The sequence below is a fragment of the Centroberyx affinis genome, unplaced genomic scaffold, assembly GCF_046629955.1.
Source record: "Centroberyx affinis isolate AG114_WGS23_722 - 3 ecotype Tasmania unplaced genomic scaffold, CSIRO-AGI_Caff_v1 ptg000993l_1, whole genome shotgun sequence".
Taxonomy (NCBI): domain Eukaryota; kingdom Metazoa; phylum Chordata; class Actinopteri; order Beryciformes; family Berycidae; genus Centroberyx; species Centroberyx affinis.
In genome coordinates, this window is record NW_027279558.1 from 188,789 (window position 1) to 213,051 (window position 24,263).

Below are 24,263 nucleotides of genomic sequence, written 5' to 3' on the forward strand. Positions count from 1 at the left end.
TGTTGGTTTCAGTCTGCCTGGAATGCCAAATGGGTGGGGTTTGCTGCATCAGCACAATTCAGATGTCTGGTAGGTTGCCAGTCACAGAGAAATACACTAAATTAACTTTCAAGTAATTTTCTGTGATTATCTAAACTTCATGGCTTTCATTTTGTTGACCAGTGTAGCATACTTCACCCTACTGGTACCACAGTAGACTAAAACAAAAAAGTATTTGTAAATACTGTTTGACCCAGGTCTGGCTGGTAAACTCAAACTCTACTAAATGGAAGGCAGCATGAGCTTACAGTCACAGCACAAACATCTTGAATGAACAATGGCAGACAACAGGTTTGATATCTTCCATTATTCTTGTGTCTCAGTCTCAATCGCCAGATCTGAAGCCTTGGGTTTGGACAGTCCTGACGAAGGTTTACTATTCATACCTGAACCACTGACCTGGGAATAGGCCGGTCTCTGCCTCTCTCTCCCAGTCATGGAAAAATAGGAACAAAATGGACAAGGTGCCTCTCTCAAAAATTACCAGAAATTAGCATTTAGATTAACTTCTTTTTAAATTTCCTCCTAGGGGAGCGCTCCTCTGGAACCCCTACTGCTAAAGAACCTCCCACCACGTCATATGATCTGCGGCCATTAAATAGACCTATAAAAATATCTTTGGTAGCATAATCACCATACATTAGCCTTTGGTCTGAAAAAGGTGTCAGTGCAACAAGAAGATGTCTGACAATGACTAGGCCTACATCTCTGACCAATTTGATCAATAATGGCCTGAAAAATGGTTTCCTATAAAAGTGGGACTCCTGCACAGCGTAAAGCATCTATGTAAGGCAGTGTAGGACCGATCCAAGGGACTGGTCCTACACAGGCACATTGCACAGTGGCAGGGTCTGTATTGTTCTCTACTGAGAAAGACCATCCCATAACCGAAAGGTCACAATTCAATTCCCACAACAAGAAATGTATCCATTTATACCACGTGTCTTGTTGAAGTGTCCTCCTTAACAATAAAGGAGTCTGCCCCATTTACACACTTGCTCCATTCCGCAACACTGTAATCTCACTTAATGACTGCTGTGTGTGCACATTTGTTAAGGAGGAACACATTTTATTTCATGTTTAACAAAAGCCCCTCCTCACTTTTGTCCAACTCCTCTCAGAAAAAATGTCCTGGGAAGTTTATTGCTTCCTGAAAACGTTGTTTCATTTCTGATAAGCTTAAAATATGTTGCATGATAGCCATGTAACCCTTATTTAAAATATTTTAATTCCTTTTCTTTGCTCACTCTAATTTTTACCATAACTCATTGGATATGTAATTAAATTTGTATGGCCTTGAGCGGTGAACGATAATATTATGATACGATGATTAGTTTTAACTAAATTTGGATTCTTAAGCCTCCGAGATAATTTGATAGTAGAAAAATACCCGACTCTGAGGATTAGCCCTAAAATAGTGACAGATTAAAACACAGGCTCAGTCATTTAAACTAGAGAACCTTTATTAAATAAATCATGGTCAATTCCATGAGGTCTCAGTTTGATATTCCTCATTCCAAAAAAGAACTAGTAGACCATTCCTCTGGTTTAGTGTGCATATCAAGGCTGACCTGCATGGCAGGACAGGGGGAGTTGACTGTCTTCCCCAAAACAGAACTATGAATAGCAGAACTAGTGTCAGCCATTTTCAATTCAATAAATTCAAAATGTAACTAGGACCTCCAACTCATTTGCTACTGATAGAAAACTCATGTTTTAATCCATAGATTGGATCTGACAACCTTTTTTAAAGTTTTTTCCAACTCTTACATTTTGGAGAAAAAAAAAAATACACTTCCTGAATTGATTGAATTGAAAGTGAACAGACTCCAGCCCTGAATTTAACAGAGTGCTGAAACTACAAACAACAAAAAACCCAAACTGCTGATTCTCCATACAAACTGCTCGTTCTTCAATTCGCATTTGAATTGACAACTGTGAAATATCCATATCAACGAAACTGCAGTTTACAAAAACCTACTGAGAAGGCATATCCGTTTGTGTATAATAATATTGCCGTTACGGAGGCTTGGAAGATTCCACGATCTTATTTCCCCCAGCTCTTCTCCTTGAGGCAAATGAGTTCACTCACTGAAGACAGCCTTCACAGGAAAAATGACAGGTTTCAATGAAAAGTGCATTGTACTGTTCACTCGGTAATTATTCAAAACTAGAGCAGTATATTCACTACAGGGGGATAGATTATTAATGTAAAGCTAAACCATGTGAAACAAAAACGGTGGGTTAACACACTGAATGCTGCAGAATCATTTGTACAGTGGGGGGGCTTTACATGTCGGCAGCATGGTTTTTTCAGTGTCAGCCGACACAGGACAGTAGCAACTTTGGTAGCAAGTGCTCTGGCGGGGAAACGGCTCACAATGTCCTGTGCAAAAAAAACACACGCATTGCAACACAGGCTTGTTTTGACTGAGGACTGGGCAGGAACGGGTAACTACGATTAGGAATTGTTAAGTAAGAGCATTCAAACCTATGAATATGTTGTGACTATGTATCAAACGTTTGATATACAGTGAGTAAATAGCTGACACGGTGGAAGCTTAGTTGCAAATGTATCTAGCTGGCACTTTAAGTCAAAAATATAAGGGCATACATTGTTTGTGAATGACAAAATGGTAAACAAATTTCTATCACATCAAATGTAACTGTGATGGCTCTGCGACTGCAACTTTTTTTCTTTTTTTAAATAACTGATACATACACACAACATACAGATTTGACTGTCCGCCAGACAGTTTTTGAGTCGGTAGCGTAGTAATTCCAAAAAGGAGCTCCGGACCACGTCGACGGTGTCAGTGTCTCCGCTATCGGCAGCAGAGCTGAAACGTCTCCTTTGAAGTGCGTCTCCTTCCTGGCCTCTCATCAGAGTTCATCAGTTCTGGCTCTTGAAGGAGGCCAAAACGAAAAGAAAACCCCTACCCCAGAGTCTCCCAAAGCCTGGACAGCAATTTTGCTATTTTTTTTCTGCCTCAGAAAAAAAGAAACATGTTCTCTGGTCCGTCACCACTCACGGTGTAGTGTAGCTGCTTGTATCCTTCCCAAAATTGTAATACTCCTCCATGTCCTCCATGTTTGCTGTAGTGAGTTTAGTGAGGTTTTGGGAGCCACCATTGTCCATATTGTCTGGTGATGTAAAGTTGAAGTTTTGTCCTTCATACTCCCCCTGGCCCTCCATTTCTGGAAGCACTTCTGGAAAATAATAATAAAAGGGTTATTAAGCACATTCCTAAAACTGCCTTCTTCATTACACTCACCAACTACTGTCAGTATAGTCAGTTACTGTCATCAGTATTATATAACTATGCTGAGGAAACTCCTGACTGGATTTTGCACCTGTTAAGGCAGGAACGGGCAATCATCTGCCATAAAGAGTCTGCAGGTTTTCATTCCAACCAAACACTACAGCAGCTGATTTCACTGATTAGCACACCTTCAACCAGAGAGGAGAAACTAATCACTGCAATCACCTGGTATTTTTTGTTTTTTTGTATTTGTATACTTTATTATCCCCGTGGGGAAATTTGTCCTCTGCATTTGACCCATCCTATACACACACTAGGAGCAGTGGGCAGCTGCAGTACAGCGCCCAGGGACCAACTCCAGTTTTAACCCTAACATACATGTCTTTGATGGTGGGAGGAAACCGGAGCACCACGGCGGAAACCCACACAAACATGGGACCTTCTTGCTGTGAGGCAACAGTGCTAACCACTGAGCCACCGTGCCGGTATGGTGTTTGGTTGGAATGAAAAACTGCAGACTCTTTGCCCTTTATGGCACATGATTGCCAATTCCACATTTTGTCCCACATTTTAGAAGATTGGGCAAAAAAACAACCCTGATCATAATTTTTGGCAAGGGTTTTTTCAGTTTAAGATATTCCTGGAATGGTAAATGTGGTGCTTAATAGCAAAAAACCCAACCTTGCCCGCCCTTAATGCAGTAGTGTCCAATCATGTGCCATGGAGGGACAGGAGTCTGTTTTCCTTCCAACCAAACACTACAGCAGCTGATTTCACTGATTAGTTCTTCCTTTCTGGTTGAAGGCGTGTTAATCAGTGAAATCAGGAACACCTGCAGACTCTTGGCCCTCCATGGCAGACGGTTGGACACCACTGGCTTAATGGAAAAAAAAGGAATAAAATAATCAACAGGTCAGTTAGCTACAATCTGCTAAAAATAAATTGAGCGGTACAACTATTAAAAACAGATGTGATCAGGAACATCACATAAAAAGCAAGATACAATAAGAGAAAATGCATCAAAGAAGTAACCTTTGTTAGGATTGAGAGGGAGTTGCCTGTACAAAAAAACCCTAAAAAAAACACATCCCTGATTAAGAGAGCGCAGCTGCAGCTTATGTAATTTCTGTCTGCCAAATAACCTGTTTAAAAAAATATGTTTGCTCTGTTTCTATCGTGTCTGGGAAAAAATAACAGTGCACATTATGAAACGGGCTGTGGCAGCCTTGAGGTTGGAGAAGCAGGTTTATGATCGGAAGGTCAATGGTGTGAATCCCAGACCAACTGGGAGAACATGGTGGGGAAAGAGAGAAACTGACAAACTGTCTTCTTCCTCTTGAGCAAGGCACTTAACCCCCAGGTGTTGCAGCCAAGTTGTTCAGTGGCCAACGGTAGAAGACTGCGATTATAATGGGCAGCTCTCATTGGTGAACGGGTGTAACTATATGAGTGTGAGGCAGGTCATTGCTGAGGAAGAGCATGCATGCTCAGTCAGCCTCCCCTGGATGAATAAAGATGAAATAAAAACAAAGAAACAAACCTTGTCCGTCGGGCGAGACGTCCATTCCATGCTTGACCTTCATGTGTCTGCTGAGGTTCCCCTTCAGGTTAAACTTACTGGTGCAGTACGGGCACTTGAAGGGCTTACTGCCGGCATGGAGGTGCATATGGCCCAGAAGGTTGTACATTCTGTTGAAAGACTTACCACACACCTGGACAAAACAAAAATAATCCCACAATATTAATACAGATGAGCACAGACAAGCATGCACATGCAAAGTGATGCCAACTGTAACAATATACCTACATTTAGTGACTGGGAGATGAGGATTTCGGATAAAAATATCCTGCCTGACATTGGTTGCTTATTGTAATATTTTGGTACTTTTTTCAGATTGTTGCTATGAATAAATCCCAACCTTTCTTTTTTAAAGATGGCTCTATTCATTTCCTCATTTAAGGGTAACCTCGGCGGGATTTTCTGTGACTGTTATTGTCAAACTAATTGTGGGAACAACCATTGGTAGCACATCCTGCAGCTCTTATGAGCTGCTTTCTAACAACATGTTTCATAATTTCTCCTCCCTGCTGGTTTTGATGCATCATCTAGTTAGTTAGCTAAATCAAGTTCAATTGAAGTTAAATTGGACTGAATAAAAGCACAAAATGGATAGTTGGGGTTCCCGTTTTTAATTCTGAACAAACACTATTTACGCATTAGAATGCGTCATCACAACTAATTTCACACCAAGATTAATGAGAAAATCTTACACTTGTCATCTTTCAGGAAATATAAATATATATCTATATATTTCAATCAAGCTCTAATACTTGCCTTGCATTTAAATGGCTTGACAGGCAGGTGGACGATCATGTGGGTCTTGAGCGTCTGTTTCTGGATGAAGCTCTTGAAGCAGACGTGACACTGGAAGGGCCGGATGCTGTTGTGGATGAGCATGTGCCTCTTCAGGTTGGCAGACAGGGTGAACTCGCGGGAACACACATCACACTTGTGGCCCTTCATCCCCTGTGGAGCCCAAACAGAAGGAAAGGGTCAGTCAGAGCCAGTGGGTGATTTGTCCAAATTTAACAAAGGGGACTGCAAATCGTTCTCCGCCTCACATTTTCTCCTAAAAATGTGAGTGGGAGTGGTGTGATTGTTTTATCTGTGCTAAAATAATTTCATCTCTAAAATCTAATACCTGCCCAGGGTGAAGGTGTAACTTTTCTGTCAACCACGCAGGCCAGAGTGCAGTTTAAACACTGAATTGAAATGAACAGAAAAGCCTTTCCCCATTCAAATCAATGTATTTAAATGGTCATCAGGACGGTGTGATCTAGGATAGCTGCCATAGACGTTTTCATCATGTTGTCATGCAAATACAACATGGTACAATGTGCCACGATGGCAAAGAGACTGTTCAGTGGCAGTTGTACTGAACATTTTAACCTACTGATTCTCATGCCCTGCCCATGAGACGTTTATTTTCCTTAATCATATCAAAATGACATGGCAGCCATAGGTGTGCTAAAACAAATCACCACAAAACACCAGGAGGTTCCCTTGCTATGATATCCTTTCCTATTCTGTGCTTTAAATATTCTCAACCACATGCCACAAGGAAAGTATAAACATTGGGAATCATTTCATGAGAGAAAACAATTCACATCATCTAGGGCCTTGAGGCTTAACCAGGTTGTCTGCATCGATGTGCTGCACTCTGCACTCCACGTTGCAGTCAATGTCAGTTAGTGAGTAGAGACAGTTTAGGACAACTGGGATTTTAGGTTACAGAGAACACGCAATATGAACTCTTTTGAATTATGGGTCACTAGGAGGCCAAGAGACAGCGTTTGTGTAACCAGACGAGCCTGGCAGACTGTCAGTCCACCCACTGTCTGCACTACAAAAGGTCTGTTCCTTCTTCCACCAGGGGGAGCAGTGAGCGGACGGCAGGCTCACTCACAGGCAAACAGAAGCCACAAAAGGGAACATTCTCACCACACTGACAATACTGCCTGCTCACTGTACATCTCTCCCATTCTGATGATGTATGTGGGTTAGGAATTTTCTCCTTCTGTCTCAAAAGTGATTAAATTCAGGAAATTCCCTAGAAATGAAGCATTTTCATATTCAGAACTGTGTGTGATGTAAACTAGGAACTTGATAAATTATCAGAATTGCTTTGTTAAAATTTGTATATGGTTTGGGATTTAAAAAATGCATATTTTAGAATGACAACAACTCATCAAGGCCTCAAACTCATCAAGAGTTTTATGTTTATATGTTTTGTAACTAATGAAAAATTCTCATCTCTGTGCATCCTCATATCTCTCTTCCTCATCTGTGTGTGAGCAAATGTGTGCATGTGTGTAGAATGGGCGGGGGGCACTAAGCAATTACAGATGTTTTATTGAAATGAAGACTATAGTGAGGAGTATATGATAATGCCTGGTACTTTTGACGTACAGCATTAGAAGAAAAAATGCAATGTGAAAATAAACAGACATGCCTATTCTACTGCTGCTCATTTCCTTTGCTTCATCTGATGCATACATGCAATAAGGAAAAAGATGCTTCAAAATGTAGCTTGGAGGCACACTTCATTTTGAGATTTTTAATTCCTTTTCTCTCAACGCAGAAAATGAAATTTGCACAGTGCAGATTAGGTGGTAAGGCTTTTCCAAACGTGCAGTCAAACATCTGTGCAGTGCAAATTTCATCTTATGCAATGAAAATATGTAATTAAAACAGAAAACTTTGAAATTAAACTGATTCAACACAGCTTAGAAGAGAATTCAGGCTATTTGTAGGATCTTGAACAGTTAAATCTTGGTTTGTTAACATGAACAAGCTTCTTCCAAAGCTAGAAACACAACTCTTTTGATGATGCTCCCAGGAGACATCCTGGAGCTTGTTCAGTTGACAGTGAATGGGGCATCAGCTGAACCCAGGGTGAATGCACGCACATATGGGCACAATTACTGTTCCATACCTGTTAGCACTGCAATGAATGAATCATTTGGATGTAAACTCTCACACAAACTTTCAACAAAGTCTGTCTCTAACTCGTCAAAGGAGTTCCTCCGGGTTTTGTCTTTTAGTGACATCAAAGATTAGAGTCTGTGTTCTGTTATCTAGCTTGGGGAGATGTGCTCATGTTCAAAAATAGTGATAAAACTGTCGAAGATAGAAATAATGGGAATTCTCTTCCATACTAGACATTCCCTATTTTTATTTTGACATTTTATTTTTAAATCGACATTTTTAGTCTAGGAGCTTTTGTATAAAGTGCAGACCATGTCTTTTCTTGGAATGGGATGCTTTGCTGCTTCTACGCACTTCTATTCAGACCTCTGACCTCTGAATTGGGTTGAGTGCCATGGATTTTTCATTCAGAACATAGATCCAACATGAAGACACAGAAGGACACAGTACGATGGATGGATGCCTGCCAGGTTGAGTGCTCTTACCTGTCTACTTCACTCAGATCTCAGTGGGTGAAGGACAGAAGATGAACTGAGGAGAGGCCCTGTGGACAACAGAGGTGTGGTAGCCTCCCTTTGGCGCTCCGAAAGTGCCTCTTTCTTTTTTTTGCGTCTGTTTGTTTTTGCTCTCCACTATCATTCTTTTTGGGGTTTTTTACATAACAAAAGAAAACAGTCTAACAGTCTAATGAACTATGCACATGATATTTACAGTGTGTCTGTGACTAGAGCAGTCAAGGAGTCTGGGTGGGAGCGGAAGTGTCCGGCGGCGGTGTCAGTACCTTATGAGTGAGCGAGTGCTGCCGTAGGTGGTGGAGCTGCACAAACTCCAGGCCGCACTGGGAGCAGGTGTAAGGCCGTGGGCTCTGGTGCTTCAGGAGATGGTTCTGGAGCTGGCTACGGTAGGCAAACGACTTGTTGCACTCTGTGCACTGGAAGGTGTGGGGGCCTTGGTGGCTGGTCTGGTGGCGTTTGAGGTGGGCGTAGGTGGGGAACTCCATGCCACACTGTGAGCAGACGTGGCAGCGGCCGCGCTCATGCTTGGCCTCGTGGGCCCGCAGCTCGCTGGGGTAGGCGAAGCCGCGGCGGCAGAAGCGGCAGCTGTAGGGCTTGACATCGGTGTGCTGCAGCATGTGCCGCTTCAGGTGGCTGGTCTGGGTGAAGCCCTTCTTGCAGACAGTACACTTGTGGGGCCGCGTACCCTGGTGGGTCAGCAGGTGGGTTTGAAGATGACTAGGCTGCTTGAAGAGCTTCCCGCAGTGCGGACAGGCGTGCGGCTTGATGCCATTGTGGCCCAGGATGTGCGTGACCAGGTTGTACTTGGAGGTGTAGGATTTGTCGCACATGCGGCACTTCCAGCGCTTCAGGCCGTCTCCCACATCCACGCAGTACGACTCGTCGATCTGGATGTTGATGTCTAGCCGGTCCACTCTGCGGCCGCCGTGCCGACGAGGAGGCTGGTGGTGGTGGTGCTGCGGCTGGTGCTGCGCTCCCCCTCCGCTCCCGTCGGCCCACATCATGCCCTGGCTGCTGTCTTCGTATTCACCCCCCATGCTCATTTCCCCCGAGTCATAACTGCCCACCTCACTGGTCTGGAAGTAGCTGCTGATGGCCTCCTCCTGCTGTGTGGGCTTCATCATGTTGTTCCCCTGATGTTCTACCTCCTCCTCGTCCTCCCGGCCACCTCGACCGTGGCCCCCCATGCCACGCTGGCTCTGCACCCCTCTGTGGCCCTGCTCCCCTCCTCTGTGGCCCACCTGCGAGGGAGGAGGGTGCCCGTGTGTGTTGGCTTGCGGCTGACTGGAGGTATCCCGCTCACACTCTGTGCAGTTCTTGTTGTTGCTTCTGAGGCTGGCTGGGTCTACTTGAACTAAACCACCTCTGGGAGCCATATTGTTCAGCATGTGGACGCACGGGGCCATCCCGGAGTTCACCCCTTCCCCTTTCACATGGGACGAGGACCCATCGCCACCTTGAACGCTGTGTCGATCGGGGCCGACCATTTTCGTGTCGGGGTGTTGGGGGGGGCCCTGCTGCCACCTCCTCTGACTGCAGCTGGGTTGCATCTGGCCGTCTTCTCCCAAGTTGTCTCCCAGGTAATCTCCGTTGGCTCCGATAAGCTGGTCTGCGTACTCGTAGTCGACTCCGTCTACTGGGGGCGCGGGGGACTCTTTGGGTTCGCCAGTGTAGAAGCCGTTGGGTGCGATGGTAGCGCCAAACACTTCATTCTGGGAGATGAGACCTAGCACGGCGGCCTGGGCCAAGGACAGCACAACTACCGGATCTGTCTGTGTGCCTGCGTCCACCAGCCTGGCCATTACCTTGGGCTCACATCTACCCAGGCGCCGGCTCGCCTCCTCCTGGAAGAAAAACCAACAGACGCACAGTCAGACAGCAGCACTGTGGGGAAGCAATTAGCAAATATCTTTACAAATAAACATAGTCCGAGGTGTCAACAGCAAAGGGAGTTCATTATTACTCCTTCTACTGCAAAGTATTGTGGAAAAAAATACTTGTACTAGAGATTTCTTCTTTGTCATCATCTTGAGCACAAGTGAGGGTGTCTCTTTTGTTGTTTCAGGCAATTTCTAAGCTTTTGGTTGGTGCCTATCGAAAATGGAGGTCTACCATGAACAAAAAAATTGACTAAAATCTAAGAAAACAAATGAAAATATATCACCTTCTGTCTATTGATAATGACTCTTATTTGAGGGATTTATAGCTCATGAGAACAGCGCAAATAACAATCAATACAGGATAGACATGAAGATAGGAAGACATGGCCTAGAATTTAAATAGGTAGAAACTAATGACAGAAAAGTCATGATAAAAATGACAATACTTTGCAATGGCTTTCTCCACTACCAAGGTGGATGCACTACACTGTCCTCCAATGGGAATGTGCCCTTCATTTATCCTAATCCAATAAGGACAAAGGTGTTGAGGCCCATCCTCCAATCAGAGAGTCTCTCTGAGCCAGTTGTCAAGAGAGAAAGGAGCAAGAAAGAGAGAGAGAGAGAGAGAGAGAGAGAGAGAGAGAGAGAGAGAGAGAGAGAGAGAGAGAGAGAGAGAGAGAGAGAGAGAGAGAGAGAGAGAGAGAGAGAGAGAGAGAGAGAGAGAGAGAGAGAGAGAGAGAGAGAGAAGACTAGCCTATTCCCAGGTCATTGGTTCAGGTATGAGTAGTTTACCTTCGTCAAGACTGTCCAAACATAAAGCTTTAGATCTGATGATTGAGACTGAGATGCAAGAATAATGGGACTATGACAGACACCATCCTAATCCAGTGTGCTAACCATGTATGACTGGTGTGTGTGTGTGTGCGGTGGGATTAGATGGCCTGGTGATCTACACACACACACACACACACACATACAAGTGAGACAGGAAAAAAAAGAAGAGGAAGAAAAAAGAAAAACAGAGCCAGATTAAGAAATAAAAAGAGAATAGAAAAGCAGGGAGGCAAGAAAGACCGAGCAGAGGAGGAAAAAAACAGAGGAGAGCAGAGGGAAACAGAGAGAAGAACAGAGGGAAAAAAGAGGAGAAGCAGAGAGAGAGAGGGAGGGAGAGAGCAGAGAAGCAGGAGAGCTTAGAGAGAGAGAGAGAGAGAGAGAGAGAGAGAGAGAGAGAGAGAGAGAGAGAGAGAGAGAGAGGAGAGAGAGAGAGAGAGAGAGAGAGAGAACAGAGAGAGAGAGATACAGGCACAGAGAACAGAGAGAGAGGAAGAGAGAGAGAGCTTACAGAGAGAAGGGGGCATAGAAGCTGGGTGAGAGAGAAGGAGAGAGAGACAGAAAGAGAGAGCAGGCAAGAGAGTCTAGTGGAGGGGAGGGGGAGAGGAAAAAAGAAAAAGGAGAAAATGAAAGAGGTAGAGGGAGAGGAAGGAGAGATAAGGAGAAGGGGGAGGGAGGAAGGAGGGGAGGGGGGAGGGAAGGAGGAAGGCTGAGAGAGAGAGAAAAAGACACTAGAGAGGAAAAGAGAGGGGAGGGAGGGGTAGAGAGAGAGAGGCAGAGAGAGGAAGGGAGGGCAGAGTGAAAGAGTGAGAGGGTGAGAGAGTGAGAGAGAGCGAGAGACCAAAGCAATGAGCAAAAGAGAGCAAGAGAAAGAAAGAGGAGAGAGAGAGAGAGAGAGGAGAGAAGGGGAGGTGGAGAGAGGGAGAGGCAGTGAGCAAGCAAGAGACAGAAGGAGAGAGAGAGAGAGATAGAGAGAAAGAAAATGACAAAATGAAAGCCAGACAAAATGAAAGATAAAATTGTGAAGTGAAAGAGACGAGCGAGAAACAGGAACGGAGAAGAGTTGAAAAGGGCTTGAGGAAGATGTGTCTGAAAGCTGTTGGAGAAGGCGATAATGAGTTAACGCCAGAGACAATTCTTACTTAATGTGAAGCAAGAAACTGAGTACCTGCTGATGGCAACTTTAAAAAACACAAAGAAAATAAAAAAAAGAAGCCAATGGCAATTTTCTACCTGTCTGTCAACTCTGAATGTGATCAATCAATGTTGCCCACCACCTTTCTAACCCACCACTTAACATGCTATCAGTAAATGCCAATTGCTGCCCGGCCAATAAACTCACCACGCTCCTCCTGCTGTGAGGTTTCAGGTGCTTTAAGGATCTCATTCTTCAGTGCGAGTGTTGAGTGAGAATAGGCTATGTTCCCCTCCTATTTATACGTGAGGGAAGAGGGGAGGCGGGGCTAGCAGGGCCCGCCCCCCCTCAACACAGTTTCGGTAGTGACTCTGGGCACACCGGCACAAACACAGTCCAGACACACACGCACACACACACAGAAACAAACAAACAAACAGACTATTCTCCAAACAAATGTGTGTGGCTAGTAGATCTAAAAAAAAAAGAAAAAAAAAAAAAAAACAGCAAACAAACAAAAAAAAAAAAAAAGCACATAGAGATCATATATCACTGACGCACATGGCTCCTTGATAGTCCGGTGATAAATGGGCTAAGTCACCTCAAAGTCACAGGATGAAAACACACATAGCCCATACATACGGTGAAAAAGACAGAAATAAAATCAACATCATATCAGTCTGAAATTATAGCTCTACCAGGCAGCCTTCATGCCTTCCTATTCACTCAGCCTCTTTTCTTCTCTCTCCGTCTATCTTTCCCTGTCTTTGTATCTCTGTCTATCGCTCACTTGTCTTTGTCTATGTATGTTCCATGTATCTCTCTCGCTGTCTCTCTGCCTCTCTTTGTTTCTGTCTGTCTCTCCCTCTCTCTCATTTATCAAGTAAGGTTTATGAGTAGAGAAAAGTATTGGAAGATTGTTTCGTGCACAGACTTGGATACAAGTATGCGATAGGAGAGGAAGGAGAAAGAGAGGGGAGGGAGAGGGAGAGAAAGGAGAGAGAGAGAGAGAAAGAGATGGAAGGTGACTGACAAGGAGATGAGCGAATGGAGGAGAGAGAGAAGATGGAGAGAGAGAGGGAGAGAGGAGGAGGAAGAGGAGGAGGGAGAGTGGAAGGAAAGAATATTGAAGAAAAAGAGAGCGGAGGGGGTGGGTGAGCGAGTGAGTGAGTGAGTGAGAGAGAGAGGGGAGAGACAGAAAGAGAGAGAGAGAGAGAGAAAGAGACGGAGGGGGATGGGAAGAGTGGAGCAGAATGCGGTAAAAGAATAAGAAGAAATGGAAGATGGATGGAGAGAAGAAACAAGACAGAATGGGAGTTGTGGGAGAGAATGAAGGTATTATGCTACCGCTAATGATGCATCAAATAGGCCTGCTAATCACTCTTAGGTTGACTCCACGATAAACACAAAAGGCCCAAATTAGGACGCTGATTGACAACTAAGGAACCATTGACGTTTGAGTGCAAAGAACTTTCATCTTGTTTCATGTCATCATGCAACCAACAAACCACCAGTGAAACTATGGATGAGTAGAGAGATGAAATAGCCATGGACATGTGAAACAGTGCCAACACTGGCCAGAGAGAGCAAAAAGGTCATGTATATGCTACCGGTGATGAGATTGGGACAACACAATAATAAAAGCGGCACATAATGGAGGGGAAGGAGGAAAATCGTAGTCTTCTATAGGAAGGAATGGTCATAAATAGGAAAATGAAATTTGATCCCATGTTGTCCCCTATGCATGCCGTATTTCTTTTGCCAGAAATTTCCTAACATGATAGCTCACACTGGATGGGATGTGAGATACAAAGAATGGACATTTGACAGTAATTGTTGATGTCGATGTGAAATATTTATGAGTGTGTGAGCCAGTGTGTGTCAACAGTGTTTTTTCTAACATTGTACAACATCAAGAATAACATCAATTTTCAGAAAGTGGCCATCGTTTCCCTTTAGGTAGAACATACATTCTCCCAGTGACACTAAATCACCACTGGTAACAGCCTGTGTCCACATGTTATTAAGTTACTGCATTGTGGCATACAGACAAAGATGATTTCTCCAAAGGCCTTTGCATCTCTGGTAAATTCACAATATGAAGATAGTCTTGTGTTTTTACGGTGGGCTGGCCAGCTACTGTTTGTTAAAATGCTTCCTTCCAAGCTTGAGAGGTTTTGCTTGGCTCCCTTGAGACTGAAATGCAAGGCAGTACTTTGACTCTTTGGGTGGAGGGATGTAAGGAAGAAGCTACTTGGGTTTAGTAGAAGACCCATCTGATCACTTGGGAGACAAAGGATTTGATTAAAAGAACATGAAAATCTGGAAAACATGGGGAAAAAAATGCATGCCAACAGGAACAACAGGAACTTCCATGAGAATTTAATGGCTGTCCAAAAAGCAGGAATTCACAATAAATTGGGAAAAAATTTCATTACTGAGAACGTCAAATGTATGATCACTGCTCCAACAGAACACAAGTACAGTAAGAAAATATAGAATGTAGGTAGTCTTTGGAAGGCATTGTGGTTTGATTCATTTACTAAAAAAAGGCAAGGCCTGACAAAGTTAATTAAGGCTGCCTAATTAGGGTGGGTAGGAAGCACCCAGGGTTACCAGTAGGTGTTTAGGAAAGTAGGCTATCTTCCCTACAAAAGCTGTTCCATGGATTTGATCAGGACAATATATAGAAGCAAGAAGAAATTAAGAAAAGAAACAAGAATCGTATTAATCTTCATTAGAAATGTATGGAGGTTGAGTATCATGTAAAATCCTAAACAAAAAAAGAAAACAACATCCCTGCATGGTGAAGATGGTTTCACCAGAGCGATGGGATGTTTTTACTTTTAGCACTTTTCCCCTAAAGTGGGCTGTGCTGGTAGAGTGTTTTCATAGACATAATACCTAGATACAACAACAGGTTGGGCTCAACTAAAAAAACAACATTATTTTACTAGTTGGCTACACATAGACAGTACACTGTTTCCTTTGTGCTTGTTTTGCAGCAGTAATGGTTATGGGTAATTTGTGTATTTGGTTCCAAGTCTAGCTCTGTTTTGGTCCCAGTTTTGGCCATTATTTTTGAACACTAGACCAATAGCCTACTTGTTTGGAGTGAAATTAAGCTAAATTGTTATTCTTTGTAAATTTCACATTTTCTCAAGCACTGGTAGTACATTCTTGCTGTGGTGGCCCACCACTGCTGACTGAATGTCAAGGAAACACTGTAGTATTTCAACCTCCAGCTGAGGAGAAATCTGTCCCGTTTGACCAGTATTTGAATGGGTCCTATGGATAGATGCGGCAGCTAAACAAACTACTGGGCTGGTGGCCAAAAACCTTACGTTTCATCCCTGGCCAGGGCAAGTACATGGATGATGACTTACGCCCTCATGACTGCTATTCCAAACAGCCAAAAGAGTATAACTTGGTTTCCTCTTGAAGCACTTAAAACAAAAAAGACAAGGATGGCAGACACTCTCTTCCTGAAATCATTCGCCTTCTGACTCAAACCAGTTCAATCAATGGGTTCAACTGCTAGGCTACATGTTGAAGTTGAACATACTATATATTACTGGTCACATGACTTTATAATCCCAAGACATTTTTTGGTAGTTTCTTACACAACGTGCCTCACCATACTATGACTATATTTTAAGGAATCAAACCACTGGCCTAAACCCTATTGGCTGGAGCACCATGTTCTACGCATAGAGCTGCACTGAAGGATCACAGGGAGGTAAGCTACAAATTTAGCATGGGAACTAGGAATGTAATGATACATTAAACAATTTGGTTCAATAGACTAGGTTCACGGTTCGATATTATCACAATACTTTGAGCAAAATTTTAATGAAGAAAATTATGACTGAAATAATCCCTTTTTATTTCTGCGGACAGAAAACAAAAACTAAAGTGCAAACCATAAACAGGGTGACTAAAGACCTTTTTAATGCCAATTCCAAGTAAAATTTAAGACCAATTTCATCCCCAACCATAAAAAAATCTCACAAGAAGTACAAAGTAGTACAAAGAGAAACAGCTACAGTTTTAAGACGTCTAAAACCATATTTAAGGCTCAAACGCAACATTTAATCATATACCGGCGACTGGAGTTTTTCACTGTGATGATGTTGCGCATGGTGCAGCCTGTTGCTAGTGTTACTTGTTAGGCAAGGCTCTCTTACAATACTTGACTTTGTCTTGTCAGCTGCCGTTTTCTTCCTTAATCAGAAACCCAAAATGCTGCCACACAGCAGACTTAAAACTGGACGAAACCTTCTCAGTTTCAGTTTCACCTGCGTCAATCTTGTCGCCTACTAGTCAATGTCTCAACAGTAGAGAGTTCAGCTGGGCTCACTGGAAGTGTGATGACCCAAACTAAACCTTGTTAGCCCTGTGCTACCTATAGTGTTCAAACAATGCAAACGATGCATATGGTCAAATTGAGAAATTTCATGTCACAAACTTTCACTACATCCCTAATGGAAACATTCGTTTAAGGAATACGCGAATGGAATAGGTGAATGGAAAGTAAACATATGAATGGACAGAATGAGTGATGAGAACCGAAATCTTCCACGAGTCCCTGGTAGATGGTGCTCCATACTAACACTTAAGCATACACTATATTAAGGGACTGTATACACCACATTCAATTGCTATGTAAACAACACAAGCCATGCTCCAAGTCTCGCGGGAAGAGAGAGCTTTCAACAGGGAAATAGTCACTAGTAGTTCAGAACAGTATCTTTAACTACAATAACTCCGGTTATTTTCAACCTGGGCCCTATTTTCCTATTTTGATTGATTATGTTCAAAATTTCGCCACTGTAGAGCTTTACGTACTTCCAGTTAGTGAGGAGCACTGCTCTCCAGTACACAAAGGCCAAAGCAAGCTCCATTCTTGCAGTTTCTTTTCACTTTTTACTATCCTTCGCTACTCTCTCCATCTATGTAACCCACAGCTGGAAGCAACAAGTTCACACCCGTTCTCTGGGGGTTGTCGTAAGTCATTCTGGGAAATGTAGGAAATCACTAACTGAAGTTGATGTGGACGAGGCAGGTTGTGGGTGAACTGGACACACCAATAAAGTAAATTACAACACTTTCATTACAAAATAACTCCTGGCATGCACTGAGCATCACAAATTGATAGTATATAGCGGCGCAAGAGTATCCGAGGGTGGATTTTTCCTTTCCTTTAACGGGCAAGTTGACCATCGGGCCAGTGTCCCAAAAACTCTATTCCTTTAAATATCAGGCATCTCGCTTCCTCCATTCCCTGGAGACAGACAGAGCCAGGACAGAGCTGGCTGCCTGTTCCCTATGGCGTCTCTCACAGACCCATCGATAGAAACTTTGTCCATTGCCGTCTTCACTGGCAGCCATGTTAGTGCCACATTCCTGCCCTACGGCCGTTGCCAAGTAACTTCTGACTCAATGCCAGCTAATTTTTAAAACATTAGGAACTCACCATAGGGATATTTTGGAGGCTATTGTTACATATTTGTAACAATAGCTCTTAGTGCTAGAGTAAGGGCAGCAACACGCCACTCTCAGCACAACCTCACCGAACTATTACGCCCCCCACCCCCACACAGCTCATCCCAGCTGTGAAGGAGGAGCAGTTCAAATTATGAGGCCGTCCTGTCTGTGAACCTGAGAGGTGAGGCAGTCACCTGGTTCATCTAGTTTACATTCCTGTGAGGTTGATGACTGTCAATTGCGCCTGTTTTCTAGCCTAGCAAGTTAGCCACTTGTTGAATACAGGCTAACAGAGCCACCATGTTGGGGTGAGCTGCTAGCTTCTGGGCAGTTTATTACAGGAGGCAGGCTATTATATTTGGGTTAATGTGAATGAAACAGGCCAGTGAATGGCACCATAGTCTGTTTGCTTTGATAAGAAAATACGTAATGGTGGGGAAGGAAGCCTTTATTTAAGGTATATAGTTTTTATTATCTAAATATAAATGTTGCTAGTCCCTCCCCACCCCTAACATGTTTGTTCTATTTGTTTTATCTTTGATAAGAAAATGGTTTTTTTTAATAAAGTTTGTATCATAAATGGCATGGGGGAGCGTGGTAAACAACAGGATAGAGAGAACATGGAGGAAAGAGAGAGAGAGAGAGAGAGGGAAACGGCAGAGGAGAGGACAAAATGGGGGCGTAATGGAGGAAGCAGAGAGAGAGAGAGAGAGAACAGGAGAGAGAGAGAGCAGGAGGGAGGGAGAGCGAGGGAGAGAACAGATGATTGCATGGAATGAAAGAGGGATTGAAGGGGGAGGGAGGGGAGGAGATAAAGAGAACAGGGAAGGGAGGGGGAGTGAGTGAGCGAGTGAGGGAGTGAGTGAGTGAGTGAAATGGTGGAGTGAGAGAGGAGAGAGAGAAAGAGAGAGAAAATGAGAGGCAGCAGCAGTGGGGGAGGGGAGGATGTTCGAGAGAGAGACAGAGAGCGAGACAGAGAGAGAGAAAAAAGACGAAGAGAGAGACAGAGAGAAAAAAGAGACAGAGAGAGAGAGAGCGAAAGAGAGAGAGATGGGGCAGGGAGCAACGTGAGAGAGAGAGAAAGAGAGAGAGGGAGGGGCAGTGTGCAACGTGAGAGAGAGAAAGAGAGAAAGAAAGAGAGAGAGGGAGGGAGGAGAGAGAGAGCAAGACAGAGAGAAGCAAAGAGAGAGAAGAGGGAGGGGTAGAGCGAGATGGAAACCGAGAGCAGGAGAGGAAAAAAAAAAAGAGAGAAAGAGAGAGGGAGGGAGGGAGGGAGAGAGGGAGGGAGGGGGAAGGGAGAATGAAAGAGGGAGAGAGGAGGAAAGAGGAACAGAAAGAGGGGGAGGGGAAAGAGAGCTGGAGAGAGAAAAACAGAAAGAGAGAGAGGCAGAAAGAGAGGTAGAAAAAGAGGGAGCAAGCGAGAGAGGTAGAGAGCACAAAACGTATCTCGTTCTATTTTGTGGTTTCACAAACATGGCTGCAGCAAAAAAACACAATGGCATTGTTGGTTTTCACCAACTCACGCACACACACACACACACACACACACACACACACACACACACACACACACACACACAAGTTACCAGTAACATTACAATATCCCAACATAAGCAGCTCCTTTCAGGTGTATTTTGAAATCCATGCCAATGAAGTGCTCAGATGGGATGCTAGGCCTCGCTAACTGCCCTCTCACCCGGCTTAATTAAAGGTATATTACACTCAAAAAGATTTAAGTTGCTCAGACACCATCATATCTCAAAACATGCTTTGATTTCCTCATGTCACACACACCAATGTCCACTGGGTTCTTATGATTCAACTGCAAATGAATGGAAAAGATGTGCAGTGGAAATATCAGATGATTATGTGCAAAAAGTGCCCATACTGGAGATTCAAGTGACATTAATAGACCTAGAAAAGAGACGGATAACAAAAGGGTTGTGGTTGGTAGGAACATTTTACACATGTAGACTTTGCAGTTTATGCCTTTAAATGGCTTAGCAAGGCCACGGGAAGTGATGGAGAGTAGACCCTAAAAGAACCGACCCCTCAGGGCTTCATGTCCCGGGGACAAACAAGAAACGCATTAGGAACGGTCTGAATTGTTCTTCTGGACGCCTAAGGGACAAGAGAGGAAAGTCCTTTTTAGGTTAGCCCTGCATTTTAGAGCCAAGCAAACTGTGTCTCTAACATAACCATTATAATACTGTGTCAGGACTGCATTATTTGACAGGTTGACATGTTAATGGAGCAGATTTAAGGAGAAAAGCATTTTTCATCTTCCTCATTTCATCTTCACTCCATGTGAGCCATTGAGACCAACAGCAAAAGAGCTTGTACCGTAAGTGCTCACTTTGATTGGTGTAAGATCTTATCTTAGCTAATGTTAGCTTACTTAGCTAGGTAGCTAAACAGACAGTTAAACCTGCAATAAGCAATATAAGACCTTATGACCAATCCTGAAACTAATGTGTGCTATTTGGAGATTTCATTGAGATATAATGATATAAACCAATATCCACACACGCGGGCCAGCTGTGTTGCTGTTTTCACCTTTTTTCTAAAGCTTGTTGTCAAATTCCGCTCCGGAACGAAGCTCCTCCTGGTCCATTCAGTAGCTTTTTATTTTTTTTAAAACTAGCTTGGCACCTCCCTCGCTGTTTAAAAGCAGCTTCCTGAAAAGTTTCTTGTAACGGCGGAATCGATGAAGCGAGTGAGTAAAGTTTAGTAAACTAGTAAACCTGCTACCTACCTCTTCACTTGTCATTGTTTGTGCGACACGTAACCTTCAGCGGGAGAAAGGCCAGGCAAAGTAAGACTGGTAAACCGGCGAGACTTCTCCGTAGATACGGTTAGCTTAGCTATTAGCCTTTAAGCACGGTAGACCTCCCTAGCGCAGTGAAGGGAGGGGCAAGTGGCTTTGCTGTGAGCTTGTTTACAAATGCGTTGTAGTTTCTGTCGCCCTCTAGTGGTCAGAAAATTTCACATATTTCAGCTTTAACCAGCTAAGCTCTAAGTGTGCCACTGAGTCGAGCTGGTGTTGTGAGCGTTGTTTAGGCCAAGTAGGCCGATGGTTAGTGGCTAGCAGATTGAGAAGGTAAGGCTATCCTTCACCACATGGCTGTTTGATGGCTTACCGCATGTCTTGTATCATGTATCATGTATGCAGTATCACAGTATCATTACCCAGCATGCCTTATTATTCTGTGGGAACTGAGCCAGCACAGTTCTGGCATTGCGTGTCTGTTTTGTGTTACTATCTTTTTCTACTGTTCTCAGCTAAGTAGGCTATGTTGTAGCATGGCTAATGCAAACAAGTTAACAAGGAGAGAACCGCCCCTCAGACCCCAGTAGGATGTTTAGTTGATGTGGAGGGCGGGGCTAATTTTGGCTCATTTCCAGGATCAGCTCCAGTAGGTGCACTATGTTTCTTGTTTATATATTTATATCATGATAATATGGACAATTGTGCTGTAATTGCAATGGTAATATTATAAATGGAATTGTTTTTCTTTGGTGGGTTGGGCTGAACAATAAGGCTGCAATACATGATGATTTTTTTTCTAGCTGTAAGGGGCCACTGCACCTAAATGAATATAAAAAACAAAACACTGCAACTACTTTGTTTAGGCGGCCATTCAACAATATGGTATGTTCCTCAAATTTTGAGGAAGATAGGCTGATGGAGAATAAATTGGGGAAGATGAAAATGGTGCTGGGAGAGCAGCCAGCGGGATTTTCTACTTATAAAGAAGTACATATTCTTTTCAGAACATACATTACTACAGAATAAAACTTGTTCGGGGTGTAACAACATAAAACACTCATTCAATCATTGTCCATCCAGCAGCTCCACATTTGATACCTGAAGACGTCACATTTGAGTCTAGCCAGTTTTCTATTACAAAATAGTCATTATCTGTGTTGAACAATGTTTTGGGTACAAGTTTCTTTAATCGATCCAATGGATCTGAATTACTTTTTAAATAACTGACTAGATAATAATACATCATAAATATATATTGATTTATAATACATTAAAATGCTAAAAATGTGATCAAATAGACAGTTGCTACCCTAAAGCAATTAACTAAAAAATGAACTGCAAGATGACCGTCAGAGTCGACTCCTGCATAGCAATTCAGAGAGTCAAAACACAGTACAATCAAATATTTGACCCCACAGATCTTAAATTTCAATGCAAAGCCATACAATCAATACCAATAATTGTCTCTTGTAGCCAGATGTCACAATAACCAGGGTTGTGAGGGGGTGAAGCCCTCTCTTTAAACACACACTACAGCCAAGTCAATAGCAGCTCTGACACAGAAATACCCAATTTGTGTCAATTTCAAATGCTGGAATCGAAGCGTCGAATGTCGGGGTCGTGCACCACTGTCCACGGGTCGACCACCTTGCCCTGCAGTTCACAGACCCACAAACTTCTCACTCTTTTCTTGAAATTCCATCGGGTTAAAGAAAAACATACAGTCAAAAGTATGAGGACAGTCAGCTAGAGGGGGTCTTTTTTTTGCTTATGCCATTCTTACTGGGGTTGGGTACCGAAACCCGGTACCACTATGGCACCGGTTCCTTTACGACCGGTACCTACCGGACCGAATTGCAACGCAGATTTCGGTGCCTCATTTCGGTGTCATGCCCGAGCTGCCGATTGAAATATCCGCCCTCCGGTGCTCCGAAACCGCCACACGCGCCTTCACTAACATTATCGTTTGGAGTGCGCTGCTTGAAATCCTCTGTATTCCTCTGTATGACGCGCCGCCGCTTTCCTCTCCCGTGCAATTCGTTCAACTTTTGGTCGAGAGCCAAACAGCAGCGGCGCTCATGTCACATTATGGTCGCTTAGCCAATCGGATAAAAGAGGCGGGTCGTAAAAGTTTTCACTACCGTTAACGTCCGGTTCATACAAACTGTCAGAGTTATTTGTTAACATGTAACACGTGAAAAGTATATGAAAAGTAATTAAGGACAAATGGGTTTAGTTCATAAAAAACTTGTCACAATAAGTAGCAAATGTTGATGATGTCAGGAGAGGAGTCATATTTTGCCAGAGAAGCAGACATGGTTATATTTGGGCAAAAGAACTGTTTAAGTAGAAGAATTTGTAAAAGAGAAGTTTGCACTTGGTATTTCTTTTGCTGTTATGTATTAGTATTGTAACTGTATATAGTATTGTACTGTTACTGTTATTTACTGTAAAATTATTGTAGTTGACTTAGGTTTTATTTATTATTTATTTATTAATATATTGTTCAATTTCTTTGCGTTTGCAATAAAAAAAAACCTTCTTTAATGTTGTTTTTTTTCGCTAAAATTAAAAAAAGTATTGGTTCAGGCACCGCTTTGGCACCGGTACCATTTTAAAAGTATCATTATAGCACCGGTATCGGAAAAATACGAAACGATGCCCATCCCTAATTCTTACACATATTTTTCCCCTATGGAGCCAATGAGGACACAAAAAAAAAATCAAAAGCTGATAGCTTGTTTTGTTTTACCTCGCACTCAAGTTTTGATCTGAAAGCCATGTTACACTGCCACCTACGAATGTGGCATCAAAGCTGACACCAGGTGTAAATGATAGATTTAAGGTTGTCTACTAGCTGTGGTTCCTGAGGTTAATATATATTTAATGTAGAGCTGTTCTTTGGGTCCCACTGCACATTCCAAAACGTGGTATTTTAACTGTTCTTCTGTGCTGTCTGTATTCTCTTTAAATCTCACTGAAAAACAGTAACATGATTTCTTGTAACAGGGACACACATACACACACGGTCGCACATATTTCTCACATAATATGGATCTGAGCGACAGAGCAGACAAATCAGGGTTTGTTTTATGTTATGGGGTAATCAATCCAAACCAACCTAACAACATTAAGAATAAACATCCTTTTTGAATTTGATTTGATTCCTTTCATGTTTCCCCTTGTATAGAAAATTCATTTAGAATGGCATTATGAAATATCTAGGTATGAAACTGTCACACAAAACCACTTTGGGTCTAATTATGGGCATAGATACAATTTAAAATCTCAATAAACGTCGACTCTGCTGCTCGGCTAAATGCTGCTATGGGCGTACCATTTTGTTCCAGTGCTTTGTAACTAACAGTTTCAAACTACATCACTCCTTTCTCCTCCTCTCTCCCATCACTCTTTCCTCATGTTTCCATGGATACCTTCCCCCCTTCGCCCTCTCTCTCTCTCTCCCTCCGTTTCTCCCCCTTTTTCATCACTCTCTTCTTATCTTCTCTCCTCCAGTATCATCTCTACCATTCCTCCATTGCTCTCTTTTTTCCCAATCAACTTCCCTATTACTGAGACCTAGTTTACCATATCTGTAGCATGGTGATCAGGACCCCACCCCCCACCTCCAACCCACTATACACACACACACACATACACACACACACACGCACACACACACGCACACACACGCACACAAAATACAAACCGGACATAACAGGGAAAAAGGAATTATAAAGGAACAGGAGTATTTCTTACACAACAGCGCCCCTGGAGCTGGTAGGGATTCAGTGTCTTGCTCAAGGACACTTCAGCAGGGCGGGAGCTTGCCAAAACCAGGGCTTTAACGCGAG

The 24,263-nt window shown here is 43.2% G+C and overlaps 1 protein-coding gene across 1 annotated transcript in view; it reads right to left on the reverse strand.

The window, feature by feature from the left end:
* Window positions 1-10: 10 nt before the first annotated feature.
* The window catches only part of znf710b (zinc finger protein 710b), a 30,024-nt gene continuing 5,771 nt past the window's right edge, over window positions 11-24,263 (reverse strand). Inside the window, exons 2-5 of the mRNA XM_071522463.1 lie at window positions 8,573-10,150; window positions 5,638-5,829; window positions 4,843-5,014; window positions 11-3,249 (exon numbers count right to left, since the gene is read on the reverse strand). Coding sequence (XP_071378564.1) covers window positions 3,068-3,249; window positions 4,843-5,014; window positions 5,638-5,829; window positions 8,573-10,108 — 2,082 coding nt within the window. The 5' untranslated portion in view covers window positions 10,109-10,150 and the 3' untranslated portion in view covers window positions 11-3,067. The remainder of the gene's footprint in view (window positions 3,250-4,842; window positions 5,015-5,637; window positions 5,830-8,572; window positions 10,151-24,263) is intronic.